The sequence below is a fragment of the Martes martes genome, assembly GCF_963455335.1.
Source record: "Martes martes genome assembly, chromosome: 7".
In the NCBI taxonomy this organism is placed as follows: Eukaryota; Metazoa; Chordata; class Mammalia; order Carnivora; family Mustelidae; genus Martes; species Martes martes.
Genome location: NC_137894.1, coordinates 133,603,747 through 133,628,521, shown reverse-complemented (window position 1 = coordinate 133,628,521; position 24,775 = coordinate 133,603,747). Strand labels below are relative to the sequence as shown.

At 37.3% G+C, this 24,775-nt stretch overlaps 1 protein-coding gene across 3 annotated transcripts; it reads right to left on the bottom strand.

Annotated features, from left to right (window-relative positions):
- Nucleotides 1–3,938: 3,938 nt before the first annotated feature.
- Nucleotides 3,939–23,906, bottom strand: MED6 (mediator complex subunit 6). Of its 3 annotated transcripts, XM_080807359.1 has the most exons (8): nucleotides 23,831–23,906; nucleotides 19,026–19,185; nucleotides 17,869–17,960; nucleotides 16,401–16,483; nucleotides 15,958–16,066; nucleotides 14,081–14,196; nucleotides 4,940–4,967; nucleotides 3,939–4,355 (listed from the first exon to the last, which is right to left on the bottom strand). In XM_080807359.1, the coding sequence occupies exons 1-8, from the start codon at nucleotides 23,850–23,852 to the stop codon at nucleotides 4,225–4,227; spliced, it is 741 nt and encodes a 246-aa protein (XP_080663485.1). In that variant the 5' UTR covers nucleotides 23,853–23,906; the 3' UTR covers nucleotides 3,939–4,224. The 3 variants fall into 3 exon arrangements, with proteins under 3 accessions (XP_080663485.1, XP_080663486.1, XP_080663487.1); XM_080807360.1 differs by lacking the exon at nucleotides 4,940–4,967 and having other exon boundaries at nucleotides 23,831–23,888; XM_080807361.1 differs by lacking the exon at nucleotides 14,081–14,196 and having other exon boundaries at nucleotides 4,170–4,355; nucleotides 23,831–23,881.
- Between the last annotated feature and the right edge of the window lie 869 nt (nucleotides 23,907–24,775).

Sequence of the window (24,775 nt, the reverse complement as noted above, 5' to 3'; positions counted from 1 at the left end):
TGTCTCAAAGTTCCAAAGGCTAGAAGTCCAAAATCAAGGTGTCAGCAGGGCCACGATCCTCCTGAAACCTATAGAGGAATTTTTCCTTGCTTCTTCCTAGCTTCTGGTGATTTGTTTGTAATCTCTAGAATTCCGAGGCTTATAGATGGATCACTCCCGTCCTTCATCTTCACACAGTGTTCTCCTGTTGTCTCTTCACATGGCCTTTTTTATAAGGACATCAGTCATCCTGGATTAGGGGACGAACCTAATTAAGATTAGCATGACCTCATCTTGACTAATTACATATGCAATGACCCTATTTTCCAATAAGGTCACATTCTGAGGTACTGGGAGATGGACATACAATCCAGCCTATGATATACAAAAGTACAAGAATATTCATAAAAGTTTTTCATAATAGCCCAAAAACTACAATCCAAATGTCCACCACCATTAAAGCACATTTTTTAAAAACATATTTTATTTATTTACTTTTTTATTTATTTGTTGGAGAGAGAGCGCGCGCGCACAAGCAGGCAGAGTCGGAGAGAGAAGCAGGCTCCCTGCCGAGCAAGGAGCCTTATGCAGGACTCAATCCCAGGACCCTGGGATCATGACCTGAGCCAAAGGCAGCGGCTTAACCAACTGAGCCACCCAGGCATCCCTTAAAACACATTTTAAAAGCTGTAATCTATTTATGTAAAGGAATGCTACATAGAAATGAAAATAAAGAACTACAATAACAAAAAAAAAAAAAAAAAAGAACTACAATAACATGAAACAAGTTTGATAAACCTCATAAACATAATATTAAACAAAAGAAGACATACATGAAAATAGTGAATCCATTTATATCAAAAATAAATAGGCAATCAAAACTACACACTCATGTAGAGATGCATGGTTACATAGTAAAAATTTAAAGAAAACAAGTGATTAACCATAAAACTAGGATAATAGTGAGCTATCATCAATAGGACAAGTGCTATGATTAGGAGAGGATATAATGGAGATTCTGGGATGTTGACAATATTCAACTTCTTTACCTGCATGGTGACTTACACAGGTATAATGAATTGTACTCTCATTCTTTTCTGTACTTTTCTATAAACGATATTTATTTTATAATGTAGTTGAAAGAAAAAAATTAGAAAAATACTTGAAGCAAATATGACAAAGAGTTAATATCTTTATGTCTCAAATAAATAAATGGAAAATAAGCAAAGTGCAAAATTTTATAAAATATGTTGCCCTTTGAATAAGAGGGGAAATTGGAAAACATCTACTCCTTTGTAGAAAAGAAATCTAGTAGAGGTAAACTAGAAACTAGCTATTTTGGGAGAATAGGAATGAGGTGGAAAAGATAGAAGAAATGAATGGGGGTGAGAAGGAAGGGGTGTGGTACTGAGAATCTTTTTTGGACAGCTCTGACATTTAGAGCCATGTTAGTATCTCACACACCTCAAAACAACACAACAAAGCAGAAAGAATCAGTAAGATGAAGTGGAAAACTAAACTGGAATTAAAAACAGAACCAAATGTAATGAACCATTTAACAAGTAAGTAATGTAACCACAATGAAGAGGAAAAAATATTCATCCAAATAATTTTTAAACACAGTATATGAACTGTATACATAATCCTTGGGCTAAAGACAAAAAGAACCCTACCGAATACTGAACTCTTACAGTAGGTTTCTTTTTCGCAGTAGTAATAAGTTAGTAATCCTAAAACTTTGTTACATTAGGATTAAGCAAATAAATAACACTATGGAGAACAGCAACCAGAATTCTCATCAATGTGGAAAAGAGTTACAAATATGCAAGAGAACAGTGAACAAGAGTCATGGACTGCAACTGATGGTATCGATGTGAACTGATGGCTTTTTATACACATAACAGACAGATATCCATGTGTGGGTGTATTGCCTATTCATTCACCCATCTATATATCTATTTAATTGTCAACTGACAAGGCCTAGAAGCAATGACAGCCCAGTAGCAAATGAGCACATGTAGCACACACATCTTGGGTTTTCCAAATGCATTTTCCACCAAAAGGTACCAGGGATCCTTAGAGAAATGGCTGACTCCAGGGTTGGGATAAGCCTGAAATACGTTACTGCGTTAACTTGTAAAGAAAATCCTCAATCAATGAAAGGGGGTCATTTCAAAAGGACACAGGAATCAGTTTGAAGGGACCCCCATTGGCCCAATCTGAGACAAATGTGAGCATCAATGTAAATAATGATAGTAAGGAAATATAATTTGTTGAATACATTAAGAATCCAGGAGTCCATGGGTCCACAATGATATAAATAAGCAGGGAAGAAAGGAAAGCTATTTTTTACAACAACAACAAAACCAATAAATATAAAAGGACTGACGGAATTAGAAAATGGACACTGGGCAACCAACAAACCAATAAATGGTTCAGAGAAAAATGATCAATGGATAATACCTACTGGGTAAAAGGTTGAGGAATAACAGGATATTTAAAGAGCCTTACACTATTTTCCCCCACAAGATACCTATAAATTACAAAAGGAAAAAGAGTAACCTAACAAACACTACTTTAACCAAACGATCAAGGTTAACATCAACAGAAATGGGGCAAATTGACAGCATGTGCCTCCATAAGCACTTTTCTGTCATATTCCTCACAAAAATGCATGAGGTGAATTTAATCATGAAAATGTATCATACAAACCAAAACTGAAGGACAGTCAACAAAATAACTGGCCTAAACCCTTTAAATATCAAGTCATGAAAAACAAGGAAGACTGAAGAATTATTCCAGATCAAAGCAGACTAAACACACAGGGCAACTAAATCCAATGCATAATTCAAGATATTCTTTTGCTGTGAATTTATTATTTTGCTGTAATTTCTTGGCACCACTGGCAAGATCTAAATAAGATCTACAGATCAGATAGTAGTGTCATGGCAGCTTACTTTTGATAATTGTACTATGGCTATATAAGTCAATGTCCTTGGTTTTAGGGTATGCAACTGACATAATCTGAAATTAAAGGTATAAGTATGTGTATTATATATACACATACACAGAGAGAGAAAAAGCAATTGACAGTAAGAGTTAGAAGCAAGAAATTAAAGAATAAAACAAGTATGGAAAACGTTAATATAGGAGGAATTTGGGCAAAAGGTATATGTAGGAATTTTTAACATGATTCCTGCATATCTTCTACAAGCTTGCAATTATGTCAAAATAAAAAGCTAAAAATCTTACTATACAAAAATCAGACATTTCATAAAAGCAAAATCAAAGATGAGAAATTATTCAACCACTTAAAACACATTTTTGCTACTTAATTGGCACTAAAAACAAAAATGACAATATTCAGTGGTAGCCAGATTCTGGAGAAGTACTTTCGTACTTTACTGTTTGAATAACTGGTTGCAAACCTTTTGAGAAAAACAATGTGACAATATGAACTTAAAGTTATAAAAAAGAGAGTGTAGATTCCAGTGATTCTACTAGTGGGACTCTATCCTAAAGAAAAAGCACTAAAGAAAAGCCATTATACACAAATGTAATCACTACAGCTTTAAGCAGAATACAGGAAGTGTTTAAAGAAAACAGAATCACCCGTGGGAATTATTCAGTCACTAAAATAAATAATCTAAAAACTAAGCAAACATGGAGAAGTACTTACAAAAGACACAGTAATATGATAAAAGTAAAATTGCACGAAGAGAATAATTACAAGCTGCAGTTTTAAAAATAACTATGCACAAAAAAACTTCATAGCACTGTGATAGTATTTGTAGGAGGAGGTTTTTCCCTTTATCTTTCAAATCGTAACTTTATTATTTTAATACCGAGAAATACACAATAAAAGAAAATGAGCTCAGTTACTGCTTTCACATTAATTATGTTTACAAAGTGCATCTGGAAACATTTCAGTGACAGAAATAAAGGGAAAAAGTCATGAGTAAGTGATTCATATAAATATCTTTATTTTGTTTTTGGATGTATATAGCAGTATACATTTGAGTAAGGAGGCTGCTCAAGCCGAATAGGGAAAAGGTTACAAAACAGACATTTAAAATATTCGTATCAAAAGCGTGAGGATCCTTAGATCCTTTTTTTAAAGAACAAGCACATTCATACAAATGGAAGGGCTGTGACAAAGAATTTCAGAGTTCAAGAGCCTGTCACAGTAATGAGGTATAAATAACGGGCAAGAGGAGTCTTGCAAGCTTCTCTCTTCTCCATTGCTCACTGAAGTCTCATTCGTTTTTCAGGAGGGCCTTTGGTGCTCACTATCTGTTGGACGTTCTTTGTGGTTTCCTTCTCTTCAGATTTTACAGTTTCTGGTACAGGTTCTGCCTCTTTCTTTGTCTGATCCACTAGACATCGAAAGCAGGTATTTTTTGGAGAGGAAGGTGGAGGGATGAGATCAATTTAGGCAACAGTAAAATGAATAGCTGAGACTCAAGTCCATTTAGAACTGCCTATCTCAAGTTCTAAATTTGGCTGTTTTATCAGGCAGATATATAAGAACCCATTTACAAACCTAAAACCCTGATAACCCAGGCAAATTTGTGACCATACATAAAAACACTTGTCCTTTAAATAAGACAATATGCACAAACAAGATGCAGAGTCCCTCCCAGGCTGAACAAATACTTCAGTATCTGTTTTCGATGGTGACACAGAACACCTTTCTTCACACTGAGATCTGAACTAAAACTCCGATCACCTTGGCTCCTCCACCCCTCCTCAATACTCACTCTTCCTACTCCAATTAATCTTGTAAGTACTCATATCACTACCACAAAAGCACCTTCTGGTCTCACAAATTAGGAGTAACAAATTGCCATGAGAGTCTAGAAGGACAAAAGGACCTTAGCTCATCTCATGTGCTACAGTTGTCATTGAGTTAAACAGACCGGTTTTATTTCAAGTTTAATAAGAATATCAGGAACCATACCTGGGACAGGCTTTTCTCCAGACTTTTGCTATAATTTTAAGAAAGGGGGATAGAGAGGAGAAAACAGGGCAGGTTAGCAAAGTTCTCTTCTTCTTGACTTCATAATTCTTATTAAAATTATACCTTCATTCATATTATATTAAAAATGATTCCATAAAGAGGAACTACTAGTCATGTACCATAAAAAGTAAATGTATCATTTTCTACTTCTCATCCCCCTGTTCCAGAAAAGTCACAAAACTAAAACTAGGACGAAAGAACCAAACATAAACAATCCTCCCTTGAACATCTATCTACATGGCCCTCTGCCTCCGCACCCAGGCTGTAATACTTCACAAAAAGTAGCTAAGCAGAATCCAATGGCAGAGAATAATGGAGTCTTTCAAGACTCTGGAGGCATACTTGTTTAGGGGATATGAGCTTGAAGAAAGCAGAATAAAATACAGATGAACACTCCAACTTACAAAGATGGCAGGTATGGGAAGCAAAGAGGAAGAAGGTATTATCCTATGAACATAAGGCTTCTGATGAGCATCTATTAAATATCAAACTACAGGGGTCCCTGGGGGGCTCGGTTGGTTAAGTGTCTGCCTCTGGCTCAGGTCATGCCACCTGCTCAGCGGGGAGTCTACTTCTCCCTCTCCCTCTGCCCCTCCCACCAGCTCATGCTCTCTCTCTCAAATAAATAAAATCTTTAAAAAAAATTTTTTTTTTAAAAAAATCAAACTATGGTAAAAAAAATGACGGGGGCATCATGAGTCAGGAACAATGTCATTATGAGTCTGACCAAACAAGGTTAGATCCTCCATTCTGTGCAACAGCTCTTTTACTTGATTATACTGTCATCTCCCCCCACCCACTTTTTTTAAGGTTTTATTTATTTATTTGACAGAGACAGACACAGCGAGAGAAGGAACACAAGCAGTGGGAGCGGGAGAGGGAGAAGCAGGCTTCCTGCAGAGCAGGGAGGCCGATGCAGGGCTCGATCCTAGGACCCTGGAATCATGACCTGAACCAAAGGCAGGCACTTAACGACTGAGCCACCCAGGTGCCCATCATCTCCCTTTTCCTATTACATAACTTAATTTCTTTAAAACAGTTTCCCCCTCCATCCTCAAGGCTCACAACCTACCCTTCACTTGCAGTTAATGACTCTGTATTCTACATTTTCAAAAAATGGATGTCAAAACCCCAAGTTCCCTCCTCACTATCTCCTTCAAACTTATTATTCCTTTTCCTATAAACACATGCATTAAATACACACATACATGTAACTTTACAGACTTCCCCATCATCTCGAAAGAACTTTTAGGGTTAACGTTTCCAGGCATTTTCTGAATTTCTTTCTGAAATTACATGCCCTCCCTAAGCTTTCTCATCTATTCCATGACTAAGGACTATCGTTTCCTGATATCACGTTTTCCAGATTCATGCTGACAACTGTCTGATAGCTCATTCCAACTGCAAGTTCTGGGAAGCTACACTTAATAAGACAAATTGAGTTCCTTATTATTATCCATCGTGCAGAAAAGATTAACATTGAAAGTCTGAGGCTGCTATCCTTAGAAAAGCCAGCTTGCAAGGCTAGCCCTTGCTGATGACTAAGAATTCTGGAAGGTTCCCATCATTCCTTGATAGTGGTGGCTCACTGTGCAATGTTGTTTATGCTGAACATTTACTTCCCTTCCAGGAATGTGAATTTTGGTATCAGCTAGATAGAGTACCTACATGATGAACTCCCTCTCCTTTATCCAAAAAACCACCAGCACCACTTCTCTAATGGACTTCCTTGGGCAAAAATACCACATACATGTTGCCTCAATTTCACTGTTGAGAGAAGAATGCACTTTGTCTAATCCCTAATGGGATAGACAGGATATAAGGGAGCCTGTGCACGGGCTCCTCCAGACTCTACTTGTCTTTTTCCTTAAATCTGGCTGTATATCCTTACTATGTCACTCTAATAAATCCATGAGTCCTTTGAGCAAATCTCCAAACACGTGGGTGCTCATAGGAACCTCCAACATACCCACGTTATTACGCATCTTACAAATGTATCAGGATTTAAACATGTCTAAGGTAATCTGAGGGAACAAAGAATTTTTCTTACTTTGTAACAGGAGGGGAAATACATGACATAACACTGAGCAGTGAGAAATTGAGAAGGGAGTTTTCTTCTACTACTAGCACTGAACTATTTGAACTATACTGGACACTGGACTGTATCTGGACATCTGAATAATGTCATTATGTACCCAACACACTCTCTCTTCTAGTGAACAGTGTCAGACAAACTAGTAGTATACAGTTTCAGATAGGAAAATAGAATGGGGGTAGCTTTTCACAAAATTTAATCGGTAACCTTGAGATAAACCTAGTTGAATACTATGGTGTTCAACAACTTCTGAAAACGGCACTGAAAAGACATTCATCATAAAGGCCCTGAACTCCCATCACATTAGTATCAGTGTAACTTTCAGTAGTAATAAGAATTAAAAAAACACAGAAAAAGGAATTCCAAGGAAGCAGGCAGGGCTTTTCTAATATTCTCCTGAGCACTCCTCATAAGGCAACCCAGAAGCTCAACTGTCAAATACAATGGATAAGTAAGAGTAAGTAAGTAAGCTACAAACAGTTCTGGGAGACACACTGGGTAAACAGGGAGTTCATAGGAGACTTCAAGTAAACCAAAAATCCATTTTCCTCTCTAGATCTCAGGACAAATATTTTGCGTAGAAGGAGCAGTGGGATTAACAATTCTAGAGAAAGCCATCTTTCTTCTAGTTCTGTTATACAGAACTGGACATACTCTCCCTTTCAAAGTTGGCTTTGGCCCCTGGATGGTTAAAAGAAATGTAGGGTTCTAGAAAAATGACAACTGAAGTAGGACAATGACTAAACCTTCCAAAGAAAAATGGGGCCACCTGGATGGCTCAGTGGGTTAAGCATCCAACTCTTGGTTTCAAATCAGGTAGTGATCTCATGTGTCAGGAGGTCAAGCCCTGCATCAGCCTTCATCAACCTCTGCACTCAGTGGGTAGTCTGCTTGAGATTCTCTCCCTCTCCCTCTGCCCCTCGCCCCACTGACATGTGCATGTACTCCCCTCTCTCTAAAATAAATCTTTAAAAATAAATAATAAAAAAAAAGTAAAAAAATGAACTGAAATGATATGGAGTCTGCAACCAGCTTCAAAATAATTCAAAATAAATTCAAATAAACTCAAATTCAAATTCAAACTCAAACTCAAATTCAAATAAATTCAGAATAAACAAGACTGGCCATGTTTGATGACTGTTGAAGCCATATAACAGGTACATACAGGGGTTTTGGTTTTAATTATTCTTTTTACTTTCAAATGCTATTTTAAATTTCTATAACTTTCTATAAAGCAAAGTGTTTTTGTTTTAAGATTCAAGAGTCTGAAGTTTTCTACATTGTCCAGCCTACCTTCCTTGTCCATAGGAAAGTATGTGGAATTTAAAGCAGGACCCCTAGCCAGAAAAAAAGGTCATTCAGCTGGAATACCTCAGAACCCAAACACAGCAGTAAGCTGCTGAATATTCTGGAGATTGGTCAATTAAAATAGAAACTTAACAACTAGTATTTAAACCCCTAATATTTAAACCACAATCTGTTTCTTTTCCTATATTCTCAATTTCGGTTATCAATCAAAACCAAGTCTAAATCTAAGCCTGATCCAAATCAGCAAAGAAGTCATCAAACTCTCATTCTTTATAGACAACATGATACTCTATGAAGAAAGCCCAAAAAACTCCACCCCAAAATTGGTAGAACTCATACAGGGATTCAACAAGGTCACAGGATATGAAATCAATGCACACAGGTCAGCTGCATTTCTGTACACTTAACAACAAGACAGAAGAAAGAGAAATTAAGAAGTTGATCCCATTTACAATTACACCAAAAACCTTAAGATACCTAGGAATAAACCTAACCAAAGATGTGAAGGATCTGTACTCTGAAAATTACAGAACACATATGAAAGAAATCGAGGAAGATGCAAAGAAATGGAAAAACATTCCATGCTTACAGATTGGAAGAACATACATTGTTAGAAGGTCTATGTTTCCCGGTGCAATCCACACATTCAGTGCAATCCCTATCAAAATACCATTAACATTTCTCACGGAGTTGGAACAAATATCCTAAATTTTGTATGGAACCAGAAAAGACCCTGCATAGCCAAAGGAATGTTGAAAAAGAAAACCAAAGCTGGAGGCATCACAATTCCAAACTTAAGCTGTATTACAATGTTGTAATCATTAAGACAGTATAGTGCTAACATAAAACAGATACATTGATATGGAACAGAATACAGAACCCAGAAATGGACCCTCAACCCTATGGTCAACTAATCTTCAACAAAGCAGGAAAGATGTCCAATGGAAACAAGAACCTCTTCAACAAATGGTGCTGGGAAAATTGGGCAGCCACATGCGGAAGAATGGAACTAGACCACTTTCTTACACCATACATAAAAACAAAACTCAAAATGGATGGAAGACCTAAATGTGAGACAAGAATCTATCAAAATCCTAGAGACAGCAACCTCTTTGACCTAGGCTCCAATAAATGGTATTGGGAAGACCAGGCAGCCATATGCAAAAGAATAAAAATAGACCACTATCTTACACCATACATAAAGAGGAAATCAAAACGGATTAAAAGCATGAACATGAGACCTGAAACCAAAAAACTCTAGAAGAAAAACATAGGCTATAAGCACCCTGACATCAGTCTTGGAGATAGTTTTTTGGATTTGACACCAAAAGCAAACATATCAAAACCAAAAATAAACAAGTGGGACTATACCAAACTAAAAAGCTCCTGCATAGCAAAGGAAACCATCAACATAATGAAAAGGCAACCTACAGAATGGGAGAAAATATTTGCAAATCCTATATTCAATAAGGGGTTAACACCCAAATTATCTATATATAAAGAACTCATACAACTCAACAGCAAAACAAAACAAAACCCCCAAACAACCCAATTAAAAAATGGCAGAGGAGGGACGGCTGGGTGGCTCAGTTGGTTAAGCATCTGCTTTTGGTTCAAGTCATGATAACAGGGTCCTCGGATCGAGTCCCGCATAGGGCTCCTTGCTCAGCAGGGAACTTGCTTCTTCCTCTGCTGCTCCCCCTGCGTGTGCTCTCTCTCTCTGACAAATAAATAAACAAAATCTTAAAAAGAAAACAAACAAACAAAAAAAGGGCAGAGGAACTGAGTATTTTTCCAAAGAAGATATACAACTGGCTAACAAGTATATTAAAAGATGCTCAACATTCTAATCATTAGGGAAATGCAAATCAAAACCAAAGTGAGATATCCCTTCACACCTATCAGAATGACTATCAACAAAAAGACAAGAGATTACAAGTGTTGGCAAGGATGTGAAGAGAGAACCCCTAGACACTGTTGGTAAAAATGTGAACTGGTACAGCCAGTATGGAAAACAATACAGAGAGTTCCCAAAAAATTAAAAATAGAAATACATGATCCAGCAAGGCCACTTATGAGTATATATCCAAAGGAAATGTAAACAAGATATTGGAAATAACTGCATTCCCATGTTTACTACAGCATTAACTCACAATAGCTAAGATACAGAAATCTACAATCTATCAAAAGATGAATGGATGAAGAAAATGTGGTATGAAATTGATTATTATTCAGCCATCAGAAAGCAGGAAATACTGCCATTTGCAGAAAAAAAGATAAACCTTGAGGACATTATACTAAGTGAAATAAGCCAGAAAGAGAACGTGAAATATTCTATGTATCATTTATATGTGGAATCTAAAAAGGCCAAATTCATAGAGAGAGTAAAATGATAGTTATTAGAGTGGTTGGCAGGGGAAATGGGAAGATGTTGGTTGCAGGGTACAAACTTCCACCGATAACATGAGTAAGTTCTGGGGATCCAATTACAGGATAGTGGTTACGGTTAATAACACTATATTACACACTCAAAAGTTGCTAAGAAAGTGAATCTTAAATGATCTTGCCACAAAAAAGAAATGGTAATTATGTGACATGATGCAGGTGTTACCTAATGCTAGGGTGGTCATTTTGCAATATACAAAGTTATCAAGCCAACACACTGTACCTTAAACATACATAATGCTATACACCAGTTATATCTCAATAAAGCTGAGAACAAAGTTTATTACTAAGTATTCTTTAATGCTACTGTTAATGGAATTGTTTTAATTTCCTTCTCAGATAGTTCGTTGTTAGCATATAGAAATGCAACTGATTTTTTAGTAATTTTGCATCCTGCGACTTTACTGAATTTGTTGATTAGTTCTAACAGCTTTTCAGTGGTATCTTTACAGTTTAGTATGTATAAGATCATGTCAGGGATCATGTAAAGAGACAATTTTACTTCTTTTCCTATTTGAATGCCTTTTATTTATTTTTATTGACTAAATTCTCTGATAGAACTTCCAGTACTATGTTGAACAGAACTGTGCAAAGTGAGTATCCTTGTCTTATTTCTGATCTTAGAGGAAAAACTGTTTTTCAACCACTGAGAATGTTACCTATGGGTTTATCACATATGGCCTTTATTATGTCAAGGCACATTCTTTTCTTATCCAGTTTCTTGAATTTTTTTTTTTTTTACCATAAAATGGTGTTAATTTTGTCACATGCTTATTTTGCATCTATTGAGATGACTGTGTGATTTTTAACCATTGTTCTGAAAATGCCATATACCATCAAGATAGATTTCAGTATGTTGTACCATCCTTGCATTCCAGGGATAAATCCCGCTTGATCATGGTGTAGGATTCTCTTAATGTGCTGTTTAATTGGGTCTGCTGGTATTTCGTTGAGGATTTTTGGATCTGTTTTCATCATGGATACTGAACGTAGTTTTCTTTTCTTGTAGTATCTTTGTCTGTCTTTGGTATCAGATTAATGCTGCCCTCATACAATGAATTTGGATTGAAAAAGAGTTTGAGGTTTGGTGTTAGTCTCTTTAAATGTTTGGTAGAATTCACCTATGAAGTCATTTTGTGGAGAGGTTACTAATGTGATTACTAATTTAATCACCCTACTCATTTTTGGTTTGTTCAGATTTTGTTTCTTCATGCCTCAGAGTTGGGAGATTGTACATTTCTAGGAATTTCTTACAGGTTTTCCAGTTTTTTTAAGGTTTTCCAATTTGTTGACATATAATTACTTATATATAGTCTCTTGATGATCCTTTTGTTTCTGTCTCCTCTTTCATTTCTAATTCGATTTGAGTCTCCTGTTAGTCTAGTTAAAAGTTTATCAATTTTATCTTTACAAAACACCAACTCTTAGTTTCATTTTTTTCTAAAGTTTTTTTAGTCTCTATTTCATTTGTTTTTATTCTTATCTTTTTCACTTCTTTCCTTTTGCTAACTTATATGTGAAAACTAGTAAGACATTCCTGCACAACCAATGGTTCAAAGAAGATATCAAAAAGGAAATCAGAAATTATCTGGAAAGAAATAAAAATGAAAGCATACCATACCAAAACTTATGGGGTACAACAAAAGCATTGCTAAGAGTAAAGTTTATAGCAATAAATGCCTACATTAAAGTGGAAGAATGTTCTCAAATAAGCAATCTTAAGTTTATAGCTCAAGGAACTAGAAAAAGAAAAACAAACTAAAGATTTCTGGTTTCTGAGAAATTTGTCCATTATTATTAGTATGTCCATTAATTCATATGAACATGAGTATGTCCCTTAATATTCTTTCCCATTTCTAGTTTTGTGTGTTATGTTTCCATTTTTTACATCAGAACTGTCCAAAAGAAAGATGTGAGCCACCAATGCAAGCTGGTCGTTATATCTTTTTACTCTGTACGCCACCCCCCAAGTCCTTGAGCCCAGTATGCATTTTATACTTATATCAGAGCTCAATTCACACGGGCTGTGTTTCAAATGTTCAACAGTCACATGTGCCTAATGGCTACTGTACTGTGGAGGTCCAGGTGTTCTTCCCCCAGCCTCCCTCATATATATTACGTACTCACTGAAGAGTCAACCACACTGAACCTCCTATACTATCATAGTTTCTCATATCCCTACACACACTGTAATTTATTTATTCAACAGACACTATTTTATCTTCAAATGCAATTCATCAGAGTTCTCTAAATTGACTTTCCTGTCCTACATTCCATTCTGTCCTCTGCCCCCTTCACCACCACACCACCATTCCAACAGCACATAACTCTCACATAGTGGAGTCAGGGAAAGGGGGAGGGGAGGCCTGTTCTAAAGTCATATCAAAGTGTGAAAAATCTCATTTAATCTAAAACCAACCTGAAAATCTTAGTGCCCCACCACAAGAAAAATAGTATACATGACCCTGTGTGTACAAAGCCCTGTAAAAGTATGAACTGAGAAAAACATATTCACATATTCCATCTCATACCTACTTCACTTCAAAAGCTCATTTAGTAGAATGGCAGGTGGATGTTATTGCTATTATGCTAAATAACATAACAGAATTCATATAACTTAATCACCAGTATGATGAAACTCTATTTATTACTCCTTCATTTATTATGCCAAACTCTCTACCTCAACTGTTCTTTTTGTTACAAAAGTTTTTTGTTTCTTAAGTTTACTCATAATCTCTACACCCAACATGGAGCTCAAACTCATTACACCAAGATCAAGAGTCATGTGCTCTACCGACTGAGCCAGCCAGGCACAGTCTATCATTTAACTAGTCTATCATTTTAGGACTTAGATATCTATTACATCAGGATGAAAGGCAGCATAGAGAGTAAAAACAGCATGGGTTTCAGATTCTAGTTTAGTTCGTTACCATCTATGACACTTTCAGCAACTTTGGAATGTTGTGTATATCCTCAGTTTGTGAAGATTCAAAGAGAAAATAAACATAAAAGCACAGAACAGTGTTAATTCCATTCCCTTTACCCACTTCTTCCATTAAATCATTAAAAACCTTCCCTTTGATTCAGAGACCCTTTCCCCCCCAGCCAGAGACCATTTTCAACTAATGAGGAAAGTCACTATTTTTATGTCACAACTGAAACAGTTCTCAATTAAACATAAATATTCCAGGAAAAAGTGTCAAAACAAAATTAACCACATACATTCTCATTACCTGCACAAATTTGGGTGGAAATTTCTGTCTTAGGTCTAGGAGTAAAGCATCCACACGTTGTCTCTGAAAAATAGAGCTTGGTTCTTCTTTCCTTTTAGCTTTAGGTTTGACTTTATCTATTAAAATATGAAGTCCAAATCAAAATACTGCCTAATTAGTTTGGTGCCTTACATTTTACAAATCTCTGTCTACCATGAATATACTCAAACATTATTTTTAATAACTACTATTCCAAAGATTATCCCCCAAAATAAACACAACATATAGAAACAAGTATTCTTAACTCTTCCCTCTTAAATGAAGTTAACATTTTAACATTTAAAAAGCTGATTAAGTCTTTTAAAGATGCTTCAGTTTTACTATCTAAGCACAGACAGACATTAAGAATTTTAAGGCTAACATTTTCCATAATTACCTAACTCACAATCCAGATTATGGATCTGAAATTATCTTGTGTGTATTTCAAGTGTATTAAATTGTCTTCCCACAAAACCCAGTAGGTACAAACGGAAATGCAACGTTCACAAGCGCAAGTTATCATACTTAACTATGAACATTATAATTCACTGGAAAAAAAAAAAACAGGACAAACCAAACAGCAGATCATAAAGGTAAGAAAGAAAAGAACTTGCAAGAGAAGTTCTGAAATTAATCATGTGTGAACTTTCCCCAGCAGGGAGCTGCACTGGGGGACTATCTATAAATGATGAGTTCCAGGTAAGTTTTATTCCAAACATTTCATTAGAATAGGGGCAAACAGCTTGAGAGAAGTTTATTCAACAGATGCAAACTTTCCTAAGCCAAATGTTACTGCCTGCACCCACAATTAAGAATAAATATAACTGGGGCGCCTGGGTGGCTCAGTGGGTTAAAGCCTCTGCCTTCAGCTCAGGTCATGATCCCAGGGTCCTGGGATCGAGCCCCACGTCGGGCTCTCTGCTCAGCGGGGAGCCTGCCTCTCTGCCTACTTGTGATCTCTGTCTGTCAAATAAATAAATAAAATCTTTAAAAAAAAAAAAGAATAAATATAATTAGGGGCATCTGGGTGGCTCAGTGGGTTAAGCCTCTGCCTTTGGCTTGGGTCATGATCTCAGGGTCCTGGGATCAAGCCCCGCCTCAGGCTCTTTGCTCAGCAGGGAGCCTGCTTCCCCCTCTCTCTCTGCCTACATATGATCTATCAAATAAACAAATAAAATCTTTAAAAAAAAAAAAACAAGAAAAAATATAACTATATCTGAAAGACCATTCATTCCACAGGTCTGAATGCTATTTAAAGGCTACTCTTCCTTAAGTAATTTATTCTGAGTTGCTATTTCTCAGAGAAATTCAGAAAACAGGTATACTGCTATAGACACATTTCCAGAGCACTTTTATTATAAAGTATTGTGCAGAACCAGTAGGAGACTAGCAGTTATGGAAACTAGGGGACCCTGCATCACAACAGGTAATAACATGGAAAGATCAGAAAACAGACTGGTCATCTGGAGACGGGGCTATAAAAGCATCTCCCCTACTTTGAAGATGGGAGATTCAGGTCCCAGATTTCAAGAGGACTTAACAGTTAGGTAAACAGGATACATCATCATGACTCATTCCTCATCACTAATATCCTCTATATGCTCCAAGTATTTTAAAACCTTGAATCAAATTACCAAAGATTACCAGTTAGCTACAGATTAAAATTTCTATCTGTTCCTATGAGAAAGTTAGTATTACCACATCTAGTTACAGGAATCGTAGCTATGAAACCATCATCATCCTATGAAGTCTTCCTATCTAAAACACACCTAGAAATCAATAGCTCTTTTTCTATAGAAAACAGCTTCATTCTCAGAATACCAAAAAGTGTTCTTAGGAGGTCTGGGTGTCTTACCCACCTTGCTCTTCATGATCTTTGAAATGCCACCAATACCCTTTGGAAGGATGGTATCGACAGTAGGACATAGCTTCATCAAAAGCTGACTGAATGCCATGCACTGCAGTAAGCTTGTAAAAAGAAAACAAATTCTGAATTTCTCATTAGATCAACTAAAATCTCCAAAGTAAATATCCACAATATTACATATGCAAAGACAGTAACTTTCTGGTTTTTGCTTTTGTTTTTTTTTTTTCCTCCAGAACTTTAATCACTACAGAGCTGGGGCTGTGATATATACTTTTAACATGGACTTGGCCCACAGAAACCCATGTTCAAGACATTCTAGTAGTCCAACACTTCATGCCAACATACACAAGGAAGAGAAGCTTCTGTTTGACTCTTGGAAACAAGGTAGCTCGATTAAAGGTTTCCTTTAGTGCTTCAAGAATGTGAAATACTTACCACCCTAGAGTTTATAACAGACCCCAAGTCTGGGGCTTGATAGATCACGCCAGCAATGATATAGTAATCAGCCAGTGGGATCACTAAAGCAAAGAAAATAAAAATATTCATGAATATAGCTATGCACACAAACTGCTAAATAGATTTTCATAAAAAGAACAATTAAAATTAAAATTAAATTAAAATTCATATTAAAATTCTCATAGTAAAGCTTAAAGCAGGGTTTGGCAATTCCTATTTTTGTAACTAAATTTATACTGGAAAACAACCACACTCATTCATTTATATTATTATCTGAGGTTGCTATGACACTAATTGAGTAGGGGTTACAGACACCCGGAGGCCCACAAAACCTAAAATATTTACTCTCTGGACCATCAGAGAAACAGTTTGCCAACTAGGGCAACGCTTCTCAAATTGGAATGTGCATCTCAATCACCTAATTATCTTGTTAAAGTCAGATTCTGCCCAGTAGGGACAGTGCATTTCTGACAAGTTCCCACGTGATCCAATGCTGCTATTAGTCACCTACACATTGGGGAATAAGACCTCAGAGTGAGAGATTTAGGGCCTAGGGTGAAGATATCAGATGCACTGAACCTGCCAATGTGTCCCATTCCTGGGTCCTAAGGAATAAAATAGCTGCTAGTGAAGCTGGTACCACCCTGTGTCTCTATCACACCTTGAACCCTCTCATCATGGAAATCTTGTTCCTAGTCTTGCCTTTGTTCTAAAGTTCTTTTTTCCCGCTGGGCAGGGACTCTAGATCATTAGATTTTGAAATTAAATGTGGATTCTTAGCTCTGGAGCCGCAACTTCTTTAGCAAGTCGTTCTCTGAAATCAATATCAGGGTGAAGGTTTTTCCTAAATGTCTTGATGAGGTTATCTAATGAGATGTAGCTGGTCATCTCTGGAATAGTACCTACGTCTCTGATTCAAAGTCAAATCTGAATTCTATACTCTTCAGTGTGATTTCTAAAGCAAGTGTATATTTGGTAATATAAGCCACGTAAGAATTTCGATTGAATGCTTTAATAAGGTTTTCAATTGATCCTCTAGCAATCTGGACTCTTGAGTATCAAAAGGACTTCTCTAAAGCAGATATACTACACATGCAATATGTGTGTGGAGGCTGCTGGAGAAAGGATGCACTTGGTGTAGCCCCTTGCAGAAGGGAAAGTAAAGGAAGCTTACCCATGGATTCCTACAGATCCTACTTGATATGGCTTTTCCCTTACTGATCTGTCTGTGGAACCTTACTGTGCTGCCATAACAAATCTTAGGTATAACTAACATACCCATATGCTGAGTCTGCTGAGTCCTCTTAGCAAAGCACTGAACATGTATGTGGTCTTGGGGATCCCCAAAACAGAACCCAACCCAAAAAAGAAAGAATATGTAGCTCAGAAAGTTAAGTAAATCATAGTATTTTAGGAAGAAAATTATGCCTGAAGTTTACATTTTTACCTTGGGTGGGGGACTGCCGCTGTTGCTTCCGAATGATAAAAAGAATGGGCTCTTGAGCATGTAAAAGGATGTATTCTACTCCAACCATTTGACTAAAAACAGAACACACACATCCAGAGATCTATGAATGCTCTATAAACAATTGTGTAGAACAATCAGATTATTGTATAAAAGTAGAACACTGTCAATCAAATTAAAACTGCCTATGTTTGATATTAAAAACTGGATGTCTAATAAAACCGGCTATTTTCCCAGGTAGGTAGAATATAAAGCAAGATTTTATTTTTCAACAACAAAATTTCTCTACAAAAATCTACAATAAACTTAAATCTGAGTATTTTCAGTCATGAAAAGTACACTGGAGAGTGTACATTTCAAAAAAGATAACCAAAATACTGCAATGCTTCCTGAGACGTATACATATATGTAAAATCTAAAAATATATAGTACATGAAGACCATTCACGTCTTGACCATAGAATTCAACACTCAACAAGAAAACAAAAACCTTATCCTTGTCTCCTACAAATTTTTTGAACCGACAGATTATTTAAAAGCAACAAAAAGTAGTCTTAATAGTTGTAAATATTTGCCTCTTAAAAGCTATTTAAAATTACCTCAGGAATTTAATTTCAAGAACCCCTCAGATGTTTAGCTGACAAATGAAAAACTGTATTACACAATTATTTCAGAAACTTTCGTAATAGCAATAAATTCATTATTTGGCATCCAAAGTCTGAAGACTTACTTTGCAACTGTCAAGCTAAAATCCCGTCATACAAAGAAAAATCTACTATAAGCCAGACTATGGCTTAAGACATTAAATTTGATGTAAGAGAGACAATGAGTATGGTCATCTGGTGGGGAACAATTGCATTTTGCTAAGATCACTAATTGGATCTGCATCTAAACCTCATAGCTATATCTTAACTGGACAGTAATATATTATAAATAATATAATATTATACAGAAATTATACAGAAGAGCATTCCTAGGTTATGACTACTGATAATTCCTTTGCATATCAAATTTGTACACGCTCCCAAACTCTAGTTCTTTCAAAACTTCTACTCTGTACTTCACTATCCACAGCTTGAGAGAACCATTCATTTCAACATCTCTAATTGGCAAAGATGCAACCTTCTTAAAATAACTTACTTTAAGTGTTCTAATGTTAGCCTCTGCATTTTGACCACCTCATTATTACATGTCCTATCGTAAAAAGGATTACTTCTTTCTGAAAAGTAATCCAGGACACTTCCACTGTTCAAAATGGGGATCCAGGAACTGTCAACCCAAGAGATTCCCAGCAGATTATCTATAGGAAAGAAACAAAATGATAAAGGATGAGAAAAAAGACAAAAAGCCAATCTGATATTTATTATGCATCTAATGCAGGAGGCACTATAATGCAAGACCTCTATGAATCCTAACCTACACACTCTCACAGAAAAGTGTGCAAGAAAGCAATAACAAGATGATATGATAAGTGCTCTAACAAAGGTATGAATAAATATGTTATTAGAGCACAGTGGAAGGAGAATCCCTTACCTGAGAGAACAGGAATGGTTTTTCACAGGATGAGGAGGAGGTGGGTTCTGGCACTAGATGTTAAAAAATAAATGCACCCCAAAGAAAACATTCACAGCCACCAGTTTGAGACCTCCCGATTAGGGACAAAAATAAGTTAGGAAGCTATTAATACAGAGGAGATAATGATGCAAGAGTTCCGAAGCAAGTGAAGTAGAATGCCTTTAATTACAGCCATACAGTTTCATATTTTGGAATAGAATTAACTCTTTAATATTTCAAAATGCAAAAAGAAAAAAAAAAGACACGGTAAATAGAACTAGATAGCTTTATTAATGAGCTTTTATTCCCTACTCACTGCAATAATGTTCCATGTCACTGACCGTACTAAAACCCATTAGGTTTAAGTTATGAACATCAAAATGCCTATTAATACTAGTTGAAAAAGGGAGAATGGAAAACTTCAACCTCTCCTAAACTGTAATTGCTTCTGGCACCTTTAAAGAAGTCAGGCCTAATCCAAGGCAACAAGCAGTTCTAAGGGAAATTAATCAAATGAGAAAGAGTAATTTTATAAAGGTAACATGTGCTGTGTATGTTGTAAAATAAAGGAAAAAAACAGATGAAGTATGTGAATGATCAAATAATCAACATAGAGCATTAGTTTGGTTCATCATAAATACACCATGCCATAACCAAATACCTAACATGCCAGGAAATAACATTTTCAGAAAAAGACATTTTTTTTTTAAGGAAAAGCAACTAAAGGTAATTATTACTTTCAGCTTTAAACACTAGAGTCCAGTTATTAAAGTAGTTTTGTTCAAAGCAACATTCTTACATTTTTTAAATTTCCTTAGGAATAATTATATAAAAGCATTTGTGGGTGCAACTGGGTGTTTCAGTCAGTTAAGTGTCTGCCTTCAGTTCAGGTCATGATCCCAGTGTCCTGGGATCAAGTCCCACATAGGGCTCCCTGCTCCACAAGGAGCCTGCTCCTCCCTCTGCCGTCTGCCACTCCCCCTGCTTGTGCTCACTCTCTCTCTCTGTCAAATAAATAAATAAAAATCTTAAAAAAAAAAAAAAGGCACTTGACAATTACAGGTTTGTTTCTCACATAATGGGAACTATGTCTATATGGTGTCATAAGTTACTGATAATAAACTGTTACAATATTACAGATCATTTCAGCATATGTAGAAGAATAATCTGCAGAAATGAATAAATATGTAATTATAGATTCTACCTGCCAACAATTATGAAGAGTCAACAGTTATGGGCATGAGGTGATAAGGACCTGGTGGAAGGCAAAGGCAATGCACAGAGGGATAAGGACGAAATTGACATTTTTAGGGAGAAAACAATCAATTTTCTGAATGATCAATTATAAAGTCAGAGAACTTAGGAACTGATAACTCATTTAGTAAAGAAATGATAGTGACTTTGGCTTGAATATGTTGAAGGTTTTTTTAAAATGACTTTTAAAAGATTATTTATTTGCCGGAGAGAGAGAGAGAATACAAGTAGGGGGTGGGAGTGGGGGAACAGCAGGCAGAGGGAGAAGCAGGCTTCCTGCTGAGCAAGGAGCCCAATACAGGACTCAATACCAGGCCCCTGGGATCATGACTTGAACCAAAGGCAGACCCTCAACCAAATGAGCCACCCAGGTGTCCCTGGATATACTGAGTTTAAATGTGGAATCAGACTGTCAGAACTTGGAAGGAATCATAAATATCTTTTGCTCCAAGTGACTGTTCAGTGTATTTTCCCTATAATTTTCTTCACCAAGCTGTATTCTAATCAGCAGCTGTCATATTTTCCCCATTTTATAAACCAGTTAAAGATGAAAAATCAGGCAAGGCCTATGAGACCAATACAAACACAAAGAATATTATTCACCACTTCTGAACACTGTGCCAGGCACTACTTTAACCACTTCACCACACAATACTTCAAGAAGGTTGGTACTATATAGATACTACATAGTATCTATGTGCTAGATTGTAAATGTGAAATGCTTTTAGCACAATGTAATAGCCCAGTAAATGTTAATTATGAAGATGTTGGTGGCAGTGCCAGTAATCAATTTGTTTTAAAATTTCAATGACCAAATTTATTTCTGCCTTAATCAAGACTGTTCTAGTTTGTACCTCTCCCCCCACCTCCAGTTTATGCCATCCCTTTCATTCTCAAAAAGGTGTGAGCTTAGCAGATAATTTAGTCACACTAGTTGAACACATTTCAAATGTCAGTATCTCTACAAAGCCTTTCTCTGCTTTGCAAGACAAAAATAATGTGTTCTCACAGCAATTTTTTATACTTTTATTAATACTCATCATATTTTAACCCAGAAGTACAAATGTGTTCCCATTAAATTTGACTTTTTAGACAACCGGGGCTGTGTCTTACTCATCAGGCACTTGCACAGGACCAGATTTAAAATAGTCAGCAAATGTCTATTTATTTATGATTGAGGGCCAAGGACAAGTTACTCTACTGGACATAGATTTACACATACTCCAGAATCCAAGGATGTTCAGTTACAAAATGGTTAACTTAGATTATGAGGGTGGTATGCAGCTGAGAAATATATCTGTCCCATTTGGGGCCTACCTGTGACCACAGCCCCATTAAGAGAATATACTACTAAGTCAAGTACCACCCTAGTCCCAACTACCTCCAAATTTCCTTGCATTACACAAATGACCTCCTAATTGTTCTCCCTAATCCCACCCTTACCCCCTTACACTGTTCTTAGCAGCCAAGCTGATCCTTAAAAACAGAAAGTCAGATTATGTTCATCCCCTTTGGACAAAACCCTCCAGTGGCTCTCCATTTTAGTCAGTTAGAAAGCCAAAGACCTTATTATCATGGCGTGCAATCAAGTCACCAATTTCTCTGACCTTGTCTCCTTCCCAACTTCTCTCACTCTGCTTCAGCCACACTGACCTTACTTTTCTTCTAACACACCAGAAACGCCCCACCTTAAAGCCTTTGCAATGACTGAACCAAATCTAAGTAAAACACCGTGAAAGGTAAATATCTGAAAACACTCTGATGGAGTAAATGTTCCTTTTTTATTCAGTAGCAAGGGAACATGTTGACACAGCCCAAGTACAGCTTTCTATCAGCAAGTAATTAAATTAGGCATGCTGAAACTCTCTGATAAACTAACATAAAAACACTAGAGAAAACAAAACACTGCAGAAATGGTGAAGATCATTGGACATTCTGGGTAAATATAAATGAGAATATATTTCTATTTCTAATATATCTCTATGTATTTCTAGAGTCCAATTTGGTTAATATAGAAAAAGGCATCTCAAAACACTTCCCTTTAATAATCAGGTGTAAACAAACAAAAATAACTCTAGGTAAAAACGATTAGGAACTATTACAGGTAGACAACTTTGAGGAAAGCCCTTTTTCTTTAAACTGCTGGGGATGAGAGGTCTCGCATCTAGGTACAAAAATTCTTATTTCCTTTAAGGAAAAGTACACAAAGTTTCAAATGGAAATAAATACAGGTTAAGAGTTTCATACAAGGCCAAGAAGTTTTGTGGGAGCCATCACAACAGCAAAAAAATAAAGATATTCATGGGCACTCCCTCTGTCTCATAAAAATTTTTCTCACTCTCCTAAAAGGTTACTTCCAACCTGGAGGAACCTGGACAGTTTGGAACTAAGTTCTCACGCTTCACACTGTATTTTAACCGCCCTTCGTTCACTCTTTGGAATCCCAGAGCACAATTCCCAGACTTTTTTTTTTTTCCCCAAATTCACTGGAAAACATGTGTGTACGTGTGCTGAGAAGATAATGTATGGCCTAACTGGAACGAAAATCAAGTAGCTAAGGAACTGTGCCTCCCTGTATTTATTCACTGATTCAACAAATACCTGAATACCTTTACAATTCAGCTGTGAAAAAGGACCGATCCCTGCCCTCAGTAACTGTTGGGTGTTCGATGGAAGGTACTGCAGACTCAAAAATAAAACTTACAGAAGAAAATCTTAGGGATTCATGCCCAAGGACGCGAGGGGCGCAGGGTCAGGAATAAGGCAGCTCCCACGCGTCGTCCCATGAGATGAACCAAATCACGTCATCCCACCCCCATCTCTACCCAAAGGTCGTCCCTTCCCACGGACAGAACAGTCCTAGTCTCGCTGTAGAGATACGTGTCTTCAACAATACTGCACGTCTGAGGGCTCGAAGCCCAGAGCTTCTTCCAACCCCTCCGTTTTGAAGCTTCTAAGAGACCCCTGAGGAGCCGGGGAAAACGATTTTTCGCCACATTAGAGCCTTGGGCTGTCCACAGAAACCACTCATAAGCGCCTGAGAGTCCTCACAAAAGATCCTGAATTTGCGCCCACCACGAGCTCTAAACCCCCAAACCAGGCCCCAGCCAAGCAGGAAACAAAGGGTAACATTGTACCTCGAATATCGACCGCCGCCATAGTTCTAAAAAGCGCTCGCAGGTTCTCTTTCCGGCGTGCGGTAAACGTCACAACTCCGACGACGGAAGCGGCGCGCGCCGAACCGCAGGGCGGGTCAGGAAGGTGAGGAAGGGAAGAGACCGCACGGCCTGGGAGTGGCCTGGGAAAAGGGTGGGGAGAGGCCAGGGCGTGGAAGAGGGGGCGGGGCCGGGAGGAGGAGGGAGCGGAGAGGAGTGGGGCGGGGAGGGGAGGCGGGTCTGGGAAAGAGAGGGGCGGGGCGGGCTGGAAGGTGAACCGGAAGCGAAGAGGTTATGGTGGGGGCCGCGAGGTGGGAAAGGGGCGGGACTAGAAGGACGGAGCGGGGGCCCGGAGTTGGAGGGTCTGGGAGGAAGCGTTACGGGTAAAAGAAAATTTGGAGACTGAGGAAGAAGAGACTGAGCGGAGTCCTGCCCCTTTTCCCTGTCCCACCACTGAGAGATTGGAAAATTGGACGTTGATCTTTTGTGATCGTTAAAAAAAAAAGCAAAAAAAAAGCTTTCTGATTATGCAGAGTTGCGGGGGAATATCTTCCATTTTGAAAGCTCCCTCAGGTGTATCCAAAAGGGCTGTTAGATTTAGGAGCTACTCTGTTCTGTTTTTCATCCTGCCTCAAGTATGGGATGCTACAGAACGAAGCAGAAACAATTTGAGAGCCGTTAGCTTTTAAGTGACTAAACCCATTAAAAGTCTAAGCCCATTAACGAAAGTTGTTAGATGCCTCTGAGATAAAAGTTTAAGACAGGAAATGTTTCTGAAGTAAGATATTAACAAGATTAAAGGAATGGGAACACCTCTGGGTCCCTGATTAATGATTTAGTGTCTGCATTTCAGGTAGTCTGGGGTAGGAAGCAAGCCAGCAGAGGGAATAATTCTGTGATATGGGGAGACCTAGAAAGCCCCAGAAA

Excerpts from the sequence above, each read along its gene's own strand:
- MED6 (XM_080807359.1), bottom strand. The coding sequence starts at position 23,852 with ATGGCGGCGGTCGATATTCGAG. Across the intron at positions 16,067-16,400 it reads CTGTTATAAACTCTAGGGTG|CTTACTGCAGTGCATGGCAT; the intron begins GTAAGTATTTCA and ends TCTTTTTACAAG. Across the intron at positions 4,356-4,939 it reads TGGAGAAAAGCCTGTCCCAG|TGGATCAGACAAAGAAAGAG; the intron begins GTATGGTTCCTG and ends TTCGATGTCTAG.